At 28.1% G+C, this 17,457-nt stretch overlaps 3 protein-coding genes across 7 annotated transcripts in view; 1 reads left to right on the top strand and 2 right to left on the bottom strand.

Moving 5' to 3' along the window:
* The window catches only part of LOC109600569 (adenylyl cyclase 78C), an 88,309-nt gene extending 80,307 nt beyond the window's left edge, over window positions 1–8,002 (top strand). For 2 of the 4 annotated variants that reach the window (XM_049966648.1, XM_049966647.1), the window contains exons 12-24: window positions 3,764–3,903; window positions 3,971–4,141; window positions 4,193–4,376; window positions 4,431–4,664; window positions 4,723–4,820; window positions 4,872–5,645; window positions 5,695–5,938; window positions 5,997–6,123; window positions 6,184–6,295; window positions 6,345–6,615; window positions 6,671–6,866; window positions 6,927–7,065; window positions 7,123–8,002. In XM_049966648.1, the coding sequence (XP_049822605.1) occupies window positions 3,764–3,903; window positions 3,971–4,141; window positions 4,193–4,376; window positions 4,431–4,664; window positions 4,723–4,820; window positions 4,872–5,645; window positions 5,695–5,938; window positions 5,997–6,123; window positions 6,184–6,295; window positions 6,345–6,615; window positions 6,671–6,866; window positions 6,927–7,065; window positions 7,123–7,621 (3,189 nt within the window). In that variant the 3' untranslated portion in view covers window positions 7,622–8,002. Of the gene's footprint in view, window positions 1–3,763; window positions 3,904–3,970; window positions 4,142–4,192; window positions 4,377–4,430; window positions 4,665–4,722; window positions 4,821–4,871; window positions 5,646–5,694; window positions 5,939–5,996; window positions 6,124–6,183; window positions 6,297–6,344; window positions 6,616–6,670; window positions 6,867–6,926; window positions 7,066–7,122 lie in introns of all 4 variants that reach the window. The other 2 variants (XM_049966649.1, XM_049966650.1) reach the window with 2 other exon arrangements.
* On the bottom strand, window positions 1,979–3,614 carry LOC109600567 (uncharacterized). 2 transcript variants are annotated; one of them, XM_049966665.1, is made up of 2 exons: window positions 3,481–3,614; window positions 1,979–3,271 (listed from the first exon to the last, which is right to left on the bottom strand). In XM_049966665.1, exon 2 carries the CDS (start codon window positions 3,264–3,266, stop codon window positions 2,010–2,012), a length of 1,257 nt encoding a protein of 418 aa, XP_049822622.1. In that variant the 5' UTR covers window positions 3,267–3,271; window positions 3,481–3,614; the 3' UTR covers window positions 1,979–2,009. The 2 variants fall into 2 exon arrangements, with proteins under 2 accessions (XP_049822622.1, XP_049822623.1); XM_049966666.1 differs by having other exon boundaries at window positions 3,368–3,495.
* A 72-nt stretch (window positions 8,003–8,074) lies between the features above and the next one.
* On the bottom strand, window positions 8,075–17,097 carry LOC109600571 (T-box transcription factor T homolog 2). Its single transcript, XM_020016737.2, has 5 exons — window positions 16,918–17,097; window positions 10,663–10,831; window positions 8,951–9,483; window positions 8,743–8,895; window positions 8,075–8,683 (listed from the first exon to the last, which is right to left on the bottom strand). Exons 1-5 carry the CDS (start codon window positions 16,931–16,933, stop codon window positions 8,181–8,183), a joined length of 1,374 nt encoding a protein of 457 aa, XP_019872296.2. The 5' UTR covers window positions 16,934–17,097; the 3' UTR covers window positions 8,075–8,180.
* Window positions 17,098–17,457: the final 360 nt, after the last annotated feature.

A 17,457-nucleotide genomic window follows, 5' to 3' on the forward strand; every position in this document is an offset into this window, starting at 1 on the left:
CTATAGAGACATTTTAGACATCTTTCAAAAATTTTGAAAATAAAAATGAATGTATGAATATTACAAAAAATTAATTCAAATCTAATCATAACTGCTACAAAAAATTTAAATAAATACTTTTTCCAATCTCCACAGGCTTCCCATGTATAAATTAGGTGAATCATTCTGTATATGTTATACACTAATTTCACAGATTTCACAGATATTAAGTAATATATATATATATATATATATATATATATATATATAAGAAACTATAAATAAAGTTATAATAAAAAATAATAAAAATAAAGTGCATGAATAATTTTTTTAATCTAACTTTTACTGTTTTACTGTAATTTTTAGAAAAAAAGGAAATTCGAAAAATACGTTTGTTATATTAAAATCAAAACGTAATTTTTTATTTTTAAAAATACTTTAACTGTAACTTTTCCCTACCATTATCAAATATAAAAATATATTTTTACTATTAAATAAAAAAAAAAATTGTATATGAATATTCATTATTTGAAGGGAATTAATGAGGCAGTCTTCGTAATGACGCAAATAACTAAAACAATTACAATCTGAATTACGCTTTAAGTACGATAACTACCACATACTATTTATCTATCTTATTCTGATCATAATTAATATAATAATTTATGGTATTTGTAAAATCTTAAGTACGCTTAATGCAACCAAAAATTTTTATAAAAAATATACATTTTATATTTTTGATGTAAAGTTAACACGATATTGATACATAATAATTTATATATTTAATAGGTGATATAGTAAGAATTGTCACTGGACGTTTTCAGAAATAACATAAATTTTGTTATATTATGCAATATTGTGTTAAAAAGATTATGTATGAAAGTGTAAACTTAACTCTCATGATTTAAATTATAATTTATGGTATTTATTAAAACCTAGACGAAAACATTATTTTTTATAACTAAAATAGTTTGTGAAGTATTTAATAACATCTAACAAAATAATAGTAACTACATAAATAACAAATTTTAAAACTAAGTAAAACAAACATCGCCAATTTTTTAATTAAAAGATTAAGAACTTGAATCACTATGAGTTGCTTTTTTATGAAGGTTAGAAAATATTATTACTATCAATACTCAAAGAAATTCAATGTTTCTTATTTGAACAGTTTGTAAATAGTATTTATTTATTTACTTTAAATTTCTTTAGAATTTAGTTCAAGACCTTGAATTTGAGAAAAAAATTATCGTAGATAATAAATGAGTAAGTGTTGAGAATCAAAGTTCATAAACTGAACGGAATCATTCGTCACTGATTAATCTGCCTCTTTTATTATGATCTCAATTCATTACGCAATTTGCGGCATGCGTTGAATATTTTGCTTCAACTTAAACCAGTTTATAAAGTTTTTATAACAGAAATAGGCTAGTTACAATAGTAAAAAATTGAAAGGAGTAAGTATCTCAATATAATAAGCATATGTACTTTTACTTTTTAAGTATAACAATAAATTTTCTAAATATATGAGCATATTATTAAATATAATATAAAGTTTGATGACGCACGTGTGTGTGCAAATTTTATCCACTTATTTTTACTGTGCAAATTGTTTAACTAGATCACTTAAGTAACAATTTAGGCTATCAGATAACGTTATTCTCATTACACATGGTTACAAATTAGAAGCAATGAAAATTTATTGAAATTTATTTGTTACATATTATTACGATCTTATTTTTTAATAATTTAAGGCCTAAATATTAATGCGAACAATGCATAAAAGGTTCAGTTCAGTTCATTGAATTAATATTTAATGAGTTCAAAGTTTACTTTATCATCAAGCATCTAATAAAATATTGTTTACTTGTCTTCTGTGTCTCCTTCAGACACAAAATAATTGCAATAATATCATTTAGTACTAAATGAATAAACAAATGAAATAATTACAATAACAATAAATTCTTCGATACAACAAACAATTTAATAAAACATTAAATAATGCTTCAATTTTTTATTTTTTTATCAATTTACAAATATTCACAAATAGATTTTAAATCATGTACAGAATCCCTCAATCTTTTTGTATAGATAGAATCTTTATCTTTGTGTGTCAAAATTAAATGAGTTCTATCTTCAAATAGTGCTTTTTTGTGTAGATCTCCATCTCTCAGGTACTTTTCAACAAAGTCATTACTAATTAGAATTAACGGAAAATATATGGCAGCCTGTACAATGGCAAAAACCTTCTGTTCTTCGCAGCTTTCAAGGAAATCGTTAAAGGGAATAATATTTTGAATTGAAATATTAAAAGCTTTAAGATATTTCTCTAAATAATTGTAATATATGCCCAACAACGGATACATGTAAGACTGCCGAAAAATTCTGGACGTGGTTAAATAAATCATAGAAATCACGTCCTGAGCAGGAGGCACGTACCTTCCACATTGAAAATCAACAAACTTACAATCTACCGGCTTCTTGTCGCTGTCATATTTAATAAGAAAATTTGTCGCCCACAAATCGCCGTGCGAGAGCACGTTCTTCCATTTCTTCGAGGGCTTCACCAGGTCATAGATTTTATACAGAACAGGCTTCGCAACTTCCTTGAACTTCTTTCCAGAAGCCAAAGTTTCAGGAAAGTCGAACAGATCAATTTCACTCAGCACACCTTTAACGCTTGCGTCTACTCCACATTGATTTGGAAATCCTTCCCTGTCGTTGAAGAAAGACTCGTCCAATTCATTTTTATATTCCTCAATTAGTGAATATTGTCTTTCGAGCTCCTTGGACTTTTGTTCTTCGTAAATTATACTGGAGGCGTGTAACTTGGCTAATTGTTGAACAATAACTAATACCTCTTCGTATTCAAGGAATCTCATTTTGTCGATGGTGCGGTAATCGTTAGAAGATAAATTTTCAAGTACGATGTACTGGTCATGACTGTATGTGTATAACGTTGGTATACAACTAGTAACCAGATTCTCGGCGTGCTCCTTAAACTTTTCATACAAATCGTACACGAAAATTTCCTTCTTGAAAGCACCTATGCCTTCTGCAAATGTAGCAGAATCTTCGATACTCGGGAAGCATTTGACGAAGTATGATTTCTTGACTTGCTCATTGGTTTTGACATGTCTCAAGATTAACGTAAGTGTATAGTGGTCACCAAGTAAACCTATTTTTTCGGAAAATATTTGAATATTATGAGATTCTATCACGTAATCATTATCAATGTTAATTTTTTTTAGTATCTCAGATATTTGGCCTTCTGTAATGCTTCCCATGTCTCCTAAAATTGTTTATATATAATAACAAGTAGTTAGGGTTAGAAAAAGTTTAAAAATGAAAGCAATGTGTGTAAATATATGATCAACCTAATATTTACCCTTATTTAAAACATGATTTAAACGATGTCATTTAACCAAGAGATATAAATAAATAATCTTAGTTAATAAAATAAAACTAAGCTGCATATTATAATGCTAATTTTATAATTACCTTATTTAAATTTTTAAATCACAAGTTACTAGTAAATTAAGATTATATGAAATGAAACTAGTCGCATAAGTGAAGGTTATCACTATCAGAGATTTATGTTGTTTGTTAAGTACACAGTCGTCTACGCGCAGATAAATCTTGAGAAACTGTCATTAGCTTAATTACTCTTGACATCTAATTAATTTTTTTTTTAAATTTATAATAGACGCATTTTTTTAACACGACCCAATGAAAATGGCGGTAACTATTCGTTCTTTGTTATCTCGTTTGGTACATGTTTTAGGTAGAAGATTTGGACATGCGAATAGGAATACATACAGGCTCTGTGTTGTGTGGTGTAATTGGCTTGCGGAAATGGCAATTTGACATCTGGTCATACGACGTACGATTAGCAAATCATATGGAATCAGGGGGAAAACCGGGGTAAAACCATCAAATATTAACGTTTAACAACAAATAATCCAATAAAATGCACATTGTTTAATTACAGACAAGTTCATATCTCTGAAGCAACTTACCAATGTTTGAATGGCACCTATGAAGTTGAACCCGGAAATGGACAAGACAGGGACTCATATTTAAGGGAACATGACGTCACAACATACCTAATAAAACAAGTTGAACCAATGAGAAGCAGAAGAAGATTAGCATCAAGGCCTAGGTAAGTGACTTACTTCTTACGTTTTATTTATTATACAAAATAATATTTTAGTATATTTTCCAATAAACTATGGGATGAGGAACATATGAGTGGCTTCAACTCACCAAAAACTCCATCAACACCGGCCACTCCTCCACAACCACCATCCAGGGATAGATCTGACAGTGGTATCCAACAGAGTGCGGTGGATGATGAAAATACAACTGATTGGACTCCAGAGATTCCCTTTGAAAATGTAAGACACGTTTATTTTATAATTGGCACGTTTCTTTTATAATTTATTTTATAGTTGAATAAATCATTGTCGGGAGAACTGGACGAAGATGACGATCCCAACTACCGAAAGTACGAGGCTTCACAACAAAACTACATGCGTAAACGTGGATCGACCATTGGTACCACCATTGAACAAGTTGATGACATTATTGATCACAGCATAGAAATTGAGAGTAACAAAAGAATGCGAAGTGCCAATGTTAATTCTTGGACTTTAAGGTTTATTAACAAGAACATGGAATTGGAAGTATGAAAATACTAAAATGTGTTTTTGTATAAAGTGTTGATGGAATGTTTTATTTTAGTTCAGTCAATTGAGAGAAGACATGTTCAAGTCCAATATGTTATGCTGTTTTATTATTTGGATTTTTATAGCACTATGCCAAGTTGCTGTTACTTCATTGTAAGTTGATTGGATATTATCAACTTTTTAATAGTTAATTTTTAATTGCAGGAGCACCACTTTTATTATCGCTTTGGTTGTCACTACTATAGTTCTTACTTGCACAACCATTCTGGTCATGGCTGAAGAATTCGAACAGCTTCCAGAATCTGTGCAAAAAATTTCTTCAGCATTAGTACATAATCGCAATAGAAGAACGACATTCATATGTGCTGTTATTATAATAATGTCGTTGGTAACTTCAACTTCTTTAGAGCGTTTTAGAGGATCTTCAAATGAAACCGAAAGCTCAGAAAGTCAAAATTTGATCAATATTCGCAAAATTACAAAAAGTCTTAGCTCAAATGAATTTGTATTGAATCTCTCACTGACCGCCAAAGTAAACCACAGTATTAGATTGAACATCAACAGCGACAACAATAATTGTTCCGACCAATGCTCTGACTCTTCCGTAATAAACAGTATTAACGAAAAACTATCTAAACTTAACCAAAGCCTAACAAGAATTGAAAACAAATTAAGTAATTCAGATCGATTTAAGCGGAGCATAATAAACGAAACTAACTTAAACAACTTAGATTCGTCCGATAATATGCACTCAAATACAAGGACTCTTTTTCAATATTATTCAGAAAATGAAGTTTGCCCTCATCCAGAATATATTGTCTTTACTTGGGTTCTTTGTTTAATAGCTTTGGCTACTGCTCTAAAATTATACTATCTAATAAAACTGTTCCTCGCTGTGGTGATGGTCGGTGTTTACACATTTTTGATACTTGTCCCTTATAATGAAACATTTAGCGATATGCAGACAACGGATGACATGTATGTAATGCAATAAGTTAAATCAAAACCTGTTAATAAGCACTGTCAGTTCCAGAAATAGTGTCCCAATGTCGGCACAAATGTTGATTTTGCTTGTTGTTTTCTTCCTGATGGTTGCCTACCACGCCAGGCTGGTTGAGGTGACGTCTAGATTAGATTTTCTGTGGAAACAACAAGCCGAAAGAGAGTTACAAGATATGGAGGAAACGAGACACAATAACACGCAGCTTTTAAAGAATATACTACCCGATCATGTCGCCCAACATTTTTTGTCCAACGAAAGGAACAGTGAGGTAAAACATTGTGAAAAAATAATACAATTGATGATACAGTAATAAATGTGTTTTGTAGGAACTTTATGCTCTCGACAAGAAAGCTATAGGCGTGTTATTCGCAAGCATACCAAACTTCACGGATTTCTATTCGGAAGACATCAATAAGGGGGTCGAATGTATACGACTGTTGAACGAAATTATAGGTATGTTGGAAACGCCTTGTAATTTTATACCATTGCATAATGTATCCAATATACATTTAGCCGATTTTGATGAGCTTCTGGATGAAGAAAGATTTTGCTCCATAGAAAAAATTAAGACTGTAAGTGCCACTGCTACATACATGGCAGCATCCGGATTAAATCCCACAGATAAGGTACTATTTATATTACAATCTACCAACTTGATTAAATTAAAATTATTTGCAGCATAATGTAAACACTGATAGCCCTGAGCATCTATATGCTTTGGTGGACTTCGCATTTTGCATGAAACATAAACTTGAAGCCATCAACAAGGATTCCTTTAACAATTTTGGCTTAAGAATTGGTATATCTTTCGGACCTTTGGTGTGTGGTGTTATTGGAGCTAGAAAGCCCGTGTTTGATATATGGGGAGATACAGTTAATCTAGCTTCCAGAATGGATTCAACCGGATTAATTGGTTATATACAGGTTCCAAAGGACACTGCACAAGTATAAATACATTTTTTATTATATGGAAAGTATACTAATATATATTAATTATTAGTTGCTCCGTGGTTATGATATTAAGAAAAGAGGAATGGTGGATGTCAAAGGAAAAGGTCGTATGGAAACGTATTTTGTCATGGGCAGGCATATGAGCAGACCAGCAAGTTTCCAAAGACAACCAAGTCATTATAGTAGTTTAGCAGCTGTTGTGTATGCCATGGCACAAACCAGAAGGAAGCACACTGGACACACACGTAATTGTTTTAAATCTAAAAACAAAATAATAAACAATATTTCATTGTATTGATTTTTAGCTGGAAGTGCAGTTCTGGGAAGGGCAAGAACCCAACATATGCGAGATAACAAATCAAATTCAGTTAGAATTACTGGTAAAACAGCTGGCCTGCTAATACGAACTAGAACAACTAAAGCTCAAAGAACAATGCATGCTAGGTATATATTTTTCGTATTAATTATTACTATAAAATGTAAATAATATTAATGTTTAAGATCCCAACCAAATATGAGACAACTTGGATCTGGATCTCATCTTGAAAACAATAAATCCATTGAAAGGGAAACGACTTCCACCACCATTAATAAGATGGCAGTTTCCCAGTCTGCTCCACATACCCCTGTTTCTGTACCAAATCATAATGAAGGCCCAACTTTCAAAGGAGTCCCTAGGTTACTCTCTGAACCGAGTGTAAACCGTTCAAAAAGCAGCTCACCAGGTCCTAGACCCAGCAAATATGACAAAAATTCAGGAATACTGGATCGAAAACTGGACAACAACTATACAAATATTGATATGTTAGAATACCACAAAGCAAAACCAACCCCTATCGTACCTATACATTCACCTAAGTCTCCAAAACATATAGCCAAAAAGGAGTCGAGGTTTTCATTAAGATCTCCTTTAAGTAAAAGAGAAACAAAAATACAAATTGATAGTCATTACGGTAATAAAATAAGTAAGGTTCATTCATTAGATGGAACTCATGTATAAAGTTTCACTAATATATTGTGGTGCTGTATTTATAAAATGTGATTTTAAGTTTATGAATCCATGCGGTTTGTATCTTGACCAAATATTTTATTAATAAGAGACAATCCTCAAGGAACCTCTCGCAGTACAGCATGAAATAAATGTAATCAATGTTTAGGGAAATACTAAATAGACGAATTGTATATAACTATTTTTCTTCTTCCACATAAAAGGTATTAATGTTTCCCTGTAACCTAGTCTAGTCATTATAATTTAAGTTTTCTTACGTAGGGATATGTTAGTTCTGTACAAATTTATTTTACGGGACCATTTTTTTGTAATATTTATTTACTGACTATTGTATTCTAAAAGTATTTTATTAAAGTATATGTATATATGCAATCTCTCTTGTTATTTATTTTATTTAAAATCCCTTTTATAATACCTTGTAAAGATATACAAGACATAAACTGATCACATTTAGATCTATTTATTAATCAACAAAACATTAGAATTAAATATGCACGTAATTACAAAAATACCTTATTATTTACAAAAATCATTTGAGATACATTTTTTATTAATTAATCTGGACCCATTCAGTTCTTGGAGTACTGGGTGTTGATTCGGGTGATTCATTGTGACTTTGGGTCGGTTGATTATCATACTCATTTACTTTATCAATGTTGCCAACATCATTGTGATATACTATTGGCGTGTTTCTGTCTGATCCAATCTGAGCATAGGATATGTCAGTGTTAACAACTGATACATATTCAGGATTTTGGTATTGGGTGCAACTTAGATCCTGGCTGTAGTAGCTGGGGTAAGACAAATTGGTGATGTTGGAGATCGGTGACGGTTGATAGATCTGATGACTTGGCGATTGACTCGGTGTTGGTTGAGAAGAAATCTGATGCGGTGGTGGAGGACTTGATGTCAATGACCAACAGTTTAGAGCCGATGTCATTATGGTGGTTGGCGATTGAGCCTGCATAGTAGGCATACCTGACCAACTGGTGTAAGTTGGAGTTGATGGGTTGTATAATGTTTGTTGCTGGATATGGTCTGGTGGATTATACACTAAAATAAAGCAATTTTTAAAATAATTGAATAAATTTAACAGAGTTAAATTTCATTACCATGTGGTGGTGGTGATACTGAGGCAGATTTTGGCCTATGTAGAGTGTAAGGTGATGACGTTTGACGTTTTAATGTAGGACTTGATCTATATTTGCACGGCGACATTTGGGCCGATGGATAAATTGGTTGATGTGGCAGGAACCAAGAACCGTCTAAAATAATAATGTTAGTTGTGTTTAAATTAAACAAGCGTAAAGTAAAACTTACATTGTGAATATTGCGGTTGCTGTTGAGTATAAGTAGGTGAGTAATCTCTTTGGCTATACGTAGAGTCAGGTCTTTCCTTAGCATCCAGAAAAGCCTTCGCAAAAGGATTGTATTTAATTTTTAGTGAAGTAACTTCTTCATTCTGATAAGCAGTCACTGCTATAAACTGCGTTTCAGGGAAGGGAAAAGTCATCACCCTTCTAGGTTCAGTACCCACCCTCACTAAATGGACTCTAGGTTCATATTTATGAAGGGAATTCAACATGATCTGTCCGTTGCCGTTAGATTTGTTTGTCAATTTGACCTTGGCAAAGGAGATTGATTCTTTTGTCCAATGAGCTCCGAAGTTCGGGGATTCAGGGTGTATGTAAATTGGGTTAGATGGTGGTACTTCGGCTTTACCGCCTGGTACCCATTCACCGTTGACGTATTTCCATCTATGGGGATCTATTTGAACGAATTCCAATAGAACTGTGTACATGGCTTTAGGGTCTAATCCTGAAGCAGTTACCTTTACTACTGGGAACATTCTCCTGCAATATATTAAGTTTAAATATATTATTTCAAATAATTTTAAAATGTTAATAGTGTATCATCGGAATGGTTTGTGAATTTATAATGTATAACAAGCATAAAGATTAGGTCAGGTTAGTGTCGATGCATTGTACCAATTCTTTCGTTCTGATCTAATACCGATAAATGTAGTGCAAATAAAATATTGATTGTCATTCTACTCATTCCGCTTTTTTAACCCAGATTTAGTATAAACGTGTATAAATAAATAAATATTAAAATTATTAGCACGTTTTTTATTTTTGTGATACACTTTTTTAAATCTGTCACTACTTTACAACCATAAGTTAAATTATAAAAGTAATTAAATTCCAGTTGTCATTGTTAATTAATGAAGTATAGTTATACAGGGTAATTCACCTAACTTATTCATTAGAAACTTATGGATCATTGGAAGTGGTGCAGATTTGAAATTATTAAATGCAGTTATATTTTCAGTTAAATCACTTTTCTAATTTATTTTCAACAAAATATTATTTTTTTTATTTTCAATTGACTATCCTGTATATTTTTGGATTTATAAATTCTATACATAATTAAAAATCAAATGGTTATATCACAACCTGTACTTAAACTCAACAGTTTTTGAGTTATTAATTTATTATCCAAAAATTTTAAATTATTTTAAGATGAATAAAATTAAATTAATTTACTAACACTTTATATAAAATTTAGTAGTACTAAGTTAGTTAACGTGTAGGCCAAATATGAAGATTTCAACATCAAAATTAGTGGCTTTACCGACATTTTAGTTACACTATTAATGCCAAAACTCAAATATTTATATTAACATATATAATTTAAATATCCAAATATATACGGGGTTTTCCATTAAAAATAACACAACAATAACAAAATTTTGAACAAAATAAATTTGAAAAGTAGTTAAAACAAGTTTCAAATCAATACCTTTTTTCATTCTCCTTAATGAATATGTTAAGTGAATGACCCTGTATGTCGGTCTCCATCATTTTTTGCAATCATTTTAAATTTTTGTAAAAGGAATTTTTTCCGTGACAATTTATTTTAATTGTACAACAATTTTTTATAGTTAGCATTGTAATTTAGATTTAATCGATGATATTTATTACATTTTTCTGTCACACAATTATAAAAAAACAGTAATGCAATAAACTTACCGTCCACTTTTTGTCACAATCATTTCATTGGTGAAACATTGAAATCTGACCCATAAATCTCGATCATCCAAAGAAACAGATAGATCTCTTTCAGATGAATCCCCTTTTTCTTTACTGGCCGTTATTTCGGACTCTACGGCCGACAAGATGTGCTGCGCCATTGGTCTTCCTTAAATTAAAAGATTTATTTAATTATATTCAAATAATAATTGACGTATTTATAAAAAGATTGTGTTGATCATAATAAACGTAGTATTTATGTTATAGTGGGTGTGATCATTGTAGGATTATACCAAATTGCAAAATATGGATTTCTCCTTAATTTTATCACCTGTTAATGTTAACACTTCCTACAATTTTCATCAACATTGTATATTACTTGAAATTAGTATCCACATCAATTATAAATACAAAAAGACAATTACTTCAATCGCATCAAAGTAATAAATATTAGCTTTTAGACAATAATCGAAACGTTCCATAATTATTGTGGATTTGTACAGTTGCCTATCATCACAAAAATCATTAAATTACGTAATCGGAAAAAATGTCCTTACGAATATTAAAATTTAGTTTAAATATTTACAATATCTGGACCTTGTTGATACAAAGCAATTTTATTATCTGGAAGTATAGAATAATAATTAATCATTCACATTATCTTTGGTCACCAGGAGATGAAACTTGTTTGATGTGCAGTAACACTCGACAAATATCATTAAAATCAAGGTATCTCCTGCATTTATAATGACTAAGTACTAACGTTTTATGTACATATGGTTGTATTTCGTTTGAAAAAGTAACCATAGGTGGGGACTGTTTAGCATATTCTACAGTTTCAAATGTGGTCATTTCACTACATATTACTTCAATCTCTTATAATTTTAAGTGCACTGTGCACTACATTATATTCTACACATTAAAGCTAATTTTATAACTCATTAGCATCAAAATTAATTTAAAAAATCCATCGAATACTACTTACAAAAATTAAGTGGAACCCTGAATTTTTAAAAATTGTATTATTAGTTAAATATTTGGTAAATAAAATACGTAGATATGTATAATTAGATAGCGAGGATAACACAAAAGGATTCGATAATTGATTCCATTAAAAAACTCATAGGCCAAACATTGTGAGGATCACGTATCAAGTAGATGCCAGTTTTTGTTTACCGAATATGTTAGAATATTTAATAAATATGTGTGATAATAATTAATCCCCATTGATCTATAAATAATATTCACATTTTTACTTACTTTATAAAAGGATTGAAGGATGTGTTATTCATAAATTTATATAATTAAGAATCACAAATAGATAGATAATTAAAATAAATTTACATAAACAGAACAAATATATTAAACTTACAATTAATACTAATTATAATTTTAAATTAATAATGAATTTTAAATTAAGAAAAATTTTAATTTTTATATTGTATTATAAACAAATTTCATAGAAATAGTCAAAATTGAACAATTAAAATCAATTTATTACCTTTATTAAATTACCTAAATGTACATGTATTTATTTAAATTTGAATTTTCACAAATAATTTTAAAATAAAGTGTAATTTTATTGAAATTTAATAAAATGTATTTCAGAACTATCCTTCAATTCAAAAATATAACTTGTTATTGGTCTTATTTCAACGATGATAAATAATATAGGAATTTTCAACAACAAAATGTTTAAATATTTACCCACTTACTTTTTGTATGAAGAAAGAAATAAACAAATTTTAATTAATTCCTTGAAACCTGGAAAAAGAAAAATATATTATGAAATTTTGATCAACCTCTTTCGAAAAATATTTTATAGAGTAGCCAAATTATTGCTATACGCTAAACGCTTTTGGGTATGGATATGGTAAATCTTGTCATGATAAATTATTAAATATTTTATTATTAACAAATTGTAAAGAACGAATAATTTTTTGATAATTCTGTGGTGTTAAAGCTCTCAAACGATCATTTTAGAAGCTTATAGATGTTTTTCACTGATTCTTCACTTTTATTTATTTTGTACATACTTATTCGATAAGAAATTTCTGAAATATGATCACTTTTTGAATCAATAAATAAACAACTTTTAATTAATATCTTAAAACCAGGAAAAAGAGAAAAATATGAGATTTTTTACATCAATCTTTTGAAACATATTTTATATTTTATAGAGTGGCCAAATTATTATTATTATTTATATTAAAAATGTAAATATAAAACATAAAAGACGGAATAGAGAACACTCTTGAAGTATTATTGAATTTTGTTGAACCAAACTTAACTTTCTTGAGGTAAAATGATTTGATAAATATGATAAATATTCTTATAATAAATTAATAAATATTTCATTATTAGCAAATAAACATATGATTTATTTTTAATAATTCTATGGTGTTATGCACCCAAGCGATCATCTTAGAAACATTTCCATGTTTTCCCCTGTTTCTCCATTTTTATTCTTAATTATTTTGTAAATAATTATTCCATTAGGAGTTTATGAAATCTCTATAATTCTAAGAAATAGTTTGTAAAATATTAATACTATTTTAATATGTTTTGCCCTCAATTAAACGTTATTCTGTAACTAAATGAAAATTAATAAATCTTGAGCTTTTAATTGAATAAATAAAATTTTTCTCCCTCAAAAATGAAAATAACAACATTTTTGTAGGTCAAGGTATATAGTATACCAGAATATTTTCGTGTCGTTAATTAAAACCTTATACAATTTATTATAAAATCCTCATCTAGATTTAGAAGTGTGAAATGTAAAGCCCGCCATCTGATTCATCACCAATTTAAGTGTTTAAACACTCAAATGTGTTACTTTATTAAATACAGACGACGACGACGGTAACTGGTACAACTTTGTGCCGATATATTAAATTAGAATACGTCACTGCTAAAAAAATTGCCTTAATTGAACGGGCACTGTTGCCTGCCATTAGGAAAGTTGACTTACAACTTTGTGTACACAACAAATATGCTACGTCACAATATGTTTTGATTACATTGTGACGTGTTGTTTCATTTTTGCCAACCAAATTGAATTTGTAAATAATATACACGGACACAACATGTGGAATATTTTATTTTCAATTAAATGTTATGTGTAGGATTGATTGGGGATATTAAGGAAATTTACCGGACCGTTTGGAAATGGGAACATTTTGATCATAACTGTCTGTTATTTCTATTGTTTCTGTCTAATTTATGAAAAATTGTATTTATTAATTAGTGTGATAAGTTATTAGATATTTACGATAAAACAAATGTAAAAAAAGCAACAAAATCTTTATTATTAATGGAAAGAAATAAAAAAGGTTTCAAATTAATTTTGTATAAAAATTAATAAAAATAAAATAATAAATAAAAAATATTTTATATATTAATATATGCACATTAAAAATGAAATTACAAGTTTTATACATTTTTCTCAAGATATTTCTATATCTTCTGTTATATGGACAATTATAAATATTATTTGGTGTAATAAGTTCACAATTATAAAAACAAAATATTAGAACATATTTTCTAGATATCTACATTTAAAGAATAATAAGATAAATTTTCGTTAAATAATATTAAATATATAAAATGTTTCACACAATAAGGGATAAAGAATTGTGTGTAAATATTTTTTTTATTATTAACATATAAAATAAGATGTAAAATAGTCACCCAAATTAATTTTGAATAAAATTTCTACATTCTTATTTTTGCTTAATTTATGAAAAAAGTAAGGTTTTATGTATTAAACAAACCTTTTATTAGATATCTGTATTTAAAAATAATGAGTCTAAAGTTTTATTAAAAATATATTAAATTTAAAAATTGATTTTCACAAAAAAGAATGAGGAATTATGTATTAGATCAAATTCTTTATTATGTATTGTGTATTATGTATTAATAATTCTTTATTATTAATAAAAAGATAATTACTTCAATCACATGAAAGTAATAAATATTAGCTTTTAAATAATAATTCCATAATTATTGCGGTTAATTTATGAAAAAATATAGATTTTATGTATAACTTAGCATTAAACTAAGACCTTTATTTGATATCTGTATCTAAAGATAATAAAACTAAAGTTTGATTAAAAATACATTAAATTTAAAAATTGATTTTCACTAAAATGTATGAGAAATTATGTATTAAACCAAATTCTTTATTATTAACAAAAGAAAATATAAAAATGTTTTAAATTAATTTTGAATGGAAAAACATGTAATAATGTAATGTATTAATAATTCTTTATTTATTATTTATTTGTTTCAAACAAGTATAAAGAAATGTGTATTAAATCAAATTTTTTAATATTAGTCGGTAAAATATTAAATAAAATAGTATATCAAATTTATTTTTTTATAAAAAATATAAATTATTCATTAAATCTAGAGATTAAAAATATTAAATTTAAAGACTGTTTAACATAAAAGAGAATGAGAATGGTGTGCTAAAATCAAATTCTTTATTATTAATGAAAAATTAAGAAAGTATGTATGTAAAGTTTAATAATATTAATTAATTAATAAAAATATTAACACATTAAATTTTAAAGTAGATGTTTATGTGTTATTGTCAAGTTATTTCTATACTTTCTGTTTAATTTATTAAAAGTATTCATTAGTGCAATAAGCTCGCCACTGCAAAAATATAATTTACTAAAATATTTATTAGATATCTACATCTAAATAATATTAAATGAAATATTTATAAAAAATTATACTTTAAAAGTTGTTTCATACAAGAAATTGAAATGTAATTGAAAAAATAAGAAGTAAAATAGTATTTTAATTTTAATTTTATATGAAAAAATGTGTAATACGTTAATATGTACATATTAATTTTTAAATTTTAATGTCTATATATTTTTGATAAATTATTTCTGTTTTCGGTTCAATTAATGAATATGAAATTGATACAATAAATTTATGTCTGTCAGAAAATAAACAAAAAGATGTGTGCATCTAAAAATTATATTATAACCAACTTCTTTATAATTAACTAATGAAATAAGAATTAAAATAGTCCTTAAAATTATTAGGGGTGTAATTAGGATAAACTTAATATTATACTAAAATATTTATTAGATATTAGAATATCAAACATTAAAAAATTATAATTTAAAAATTCACACAAGTTTAAAGTATTGTTTATTGAATCTAATTCTTTATTATTAATGACAAAAATCAAATAAAATTGTCTTTCAAATAAATTATTATCATATTAGATATTATTCGAAATTATTATTATTATAAGCGTTTTAAATGAGAAACATCTGATGAAAGTTATTTGTATTGTAATGGGCTACAAAAAGTTAATCTGGTCTTGGACTTGATTAATTACATCACTGAAAAATGTGTCAATGCACATGAAAAAAAAATTAATAAAATAATTTTATTTCATAAATATGAATAAAATATTATCGCATGTGCATAATTCGGGTACAAGTATCTAATGTGATAAAAATCGCATGGTAGTGTTAATATCAAGTATTTAACTAAATCCGTTCATTGATATATGAAAAAGAGTTTCATTAAAAAAGTCTCTATAAATAACCACGTGCGCTGTAAATGTTTTATGTTCAATCTGGGAACGCACGAAGACTTGAGTTAGTTTTCCGTATTATAATAGTAATACTATATTTTATAGTGACATTAAGCCGCAAATAAACGTATAATTAAGATTGTGTCATTGTACTGGAGGGCAAGTCCTCGGAAAAAATCAATTATTTATAAACATAATAATGTCTAATTATACGGAAGTAATAAGTCAAATGGAGTTTAAATTTTAGTGAATATTAAATCAATATGGTCATTTCTAAATGCACAAAAACAATTAAATGTTAGCGAGTATATTAAAACGAGAGAAATTAATAACCTTAAAACACAAACGCCAAATAAAGGATATTGCAATTATAGATTTAATATTAACTTACTTAATAATTTGTTATTGCGGAATTCGAGATGCCTCACGGAACCTTTAGAAAATCCATTCCCATTTTTAAGGTAAGCTACTGTTTTTCTATTATTATTATTATTATTATTATTATTATTATTACTATTTTGTGAGTAAAAATGAACTGTAAAAGTCACTGTTAATGAAAGAATATAAACTTTTGTAATATGTGAGGTAAAATTTAGGATGGTACGATGAATTGATTAATTCCAAATCCGACGGGTTCGTTGTCTAATCAATCGTTTCGGTCTCCAGATGTAAAATAGAAAAATGGTACTTACCAGGTGTTTTCCTCATTAATTAGTGGATGAAAACCATAACACAAACTTGTTTGAACAATTGTTTTTCACAAATTAACAACGGATTGTACGGATTAATTAATATATTAGAGCAGTTAATGTGACAATCATACACCATATGATTATTTGATGTGCACACAGGCCGTATTTTGTAAATTAAACGTTTATTGTATATTATTTGTTATTATTTCACACTAAAGCGATAAATACCCTCTGTATTTTACTGATCTTCGCATATTATCGTCGCATGACTAAAAGTTTGAGAGTACAACTCTTGGATTTTATGACCACTCCTACCTGTTTTCTTATTGGTCGCAGTACCGATGCACAGGTTGTTCCTCCACGTACAGTGAATATTCAATCGTATCAATTAGCCATCGCGACTAACCAATATGTATTGTAGGTACGAATGGTAGTCGGACATCTTTTAATTTGTTTGTTGGCTACCTTAATCAGACGTCACATGTTATTGTAAACGGCTCCGAAAATATTTTCTCCAATTATTTAGTTAATTCAGTGACA

Source organism: Aethina tumida, chromosome 4, assembly GCF_024364675.1.
Source record: "Aethina tumida isolate Nest 87 chromosome 4, icAetTumi1.1, whole genome shotgun sequence".
NCBI classification, from domain to species: domain Eukaryota; kingdom Metazoa; phylum Arthropoda; class Insecta; order Coleoptera; family Nitidulidae; genus Aethina; species Aethina tumida.

Excerpts from the sequence above, each read along its gene's own strand:
- LOC109600567 (XM_049966665.1), bottom strand. The coding sequence starts at position 3,266 with ATGGGAAGCATTACAGAAGGCCAAATATCTGAGATACTAAAAAAAATT.
- LOC109600571 (XM_020016737.2), bottom strand. Across the intron at positions 9,484-10,662 it reads ATTGTGACAAAAAGTGGACG|GAGAATGTTCCCAGTAGTAA; the intron begins GTAAGTTTATTG and ends AATATATTGCAG. Across the intron at positions 8,684-8,742 it reads AGTATCACCACCACCACATG|TGTATAATCCACCAGACCAT; the intron begins GTAATGAAATTT and ends GCTTTATTTTAG.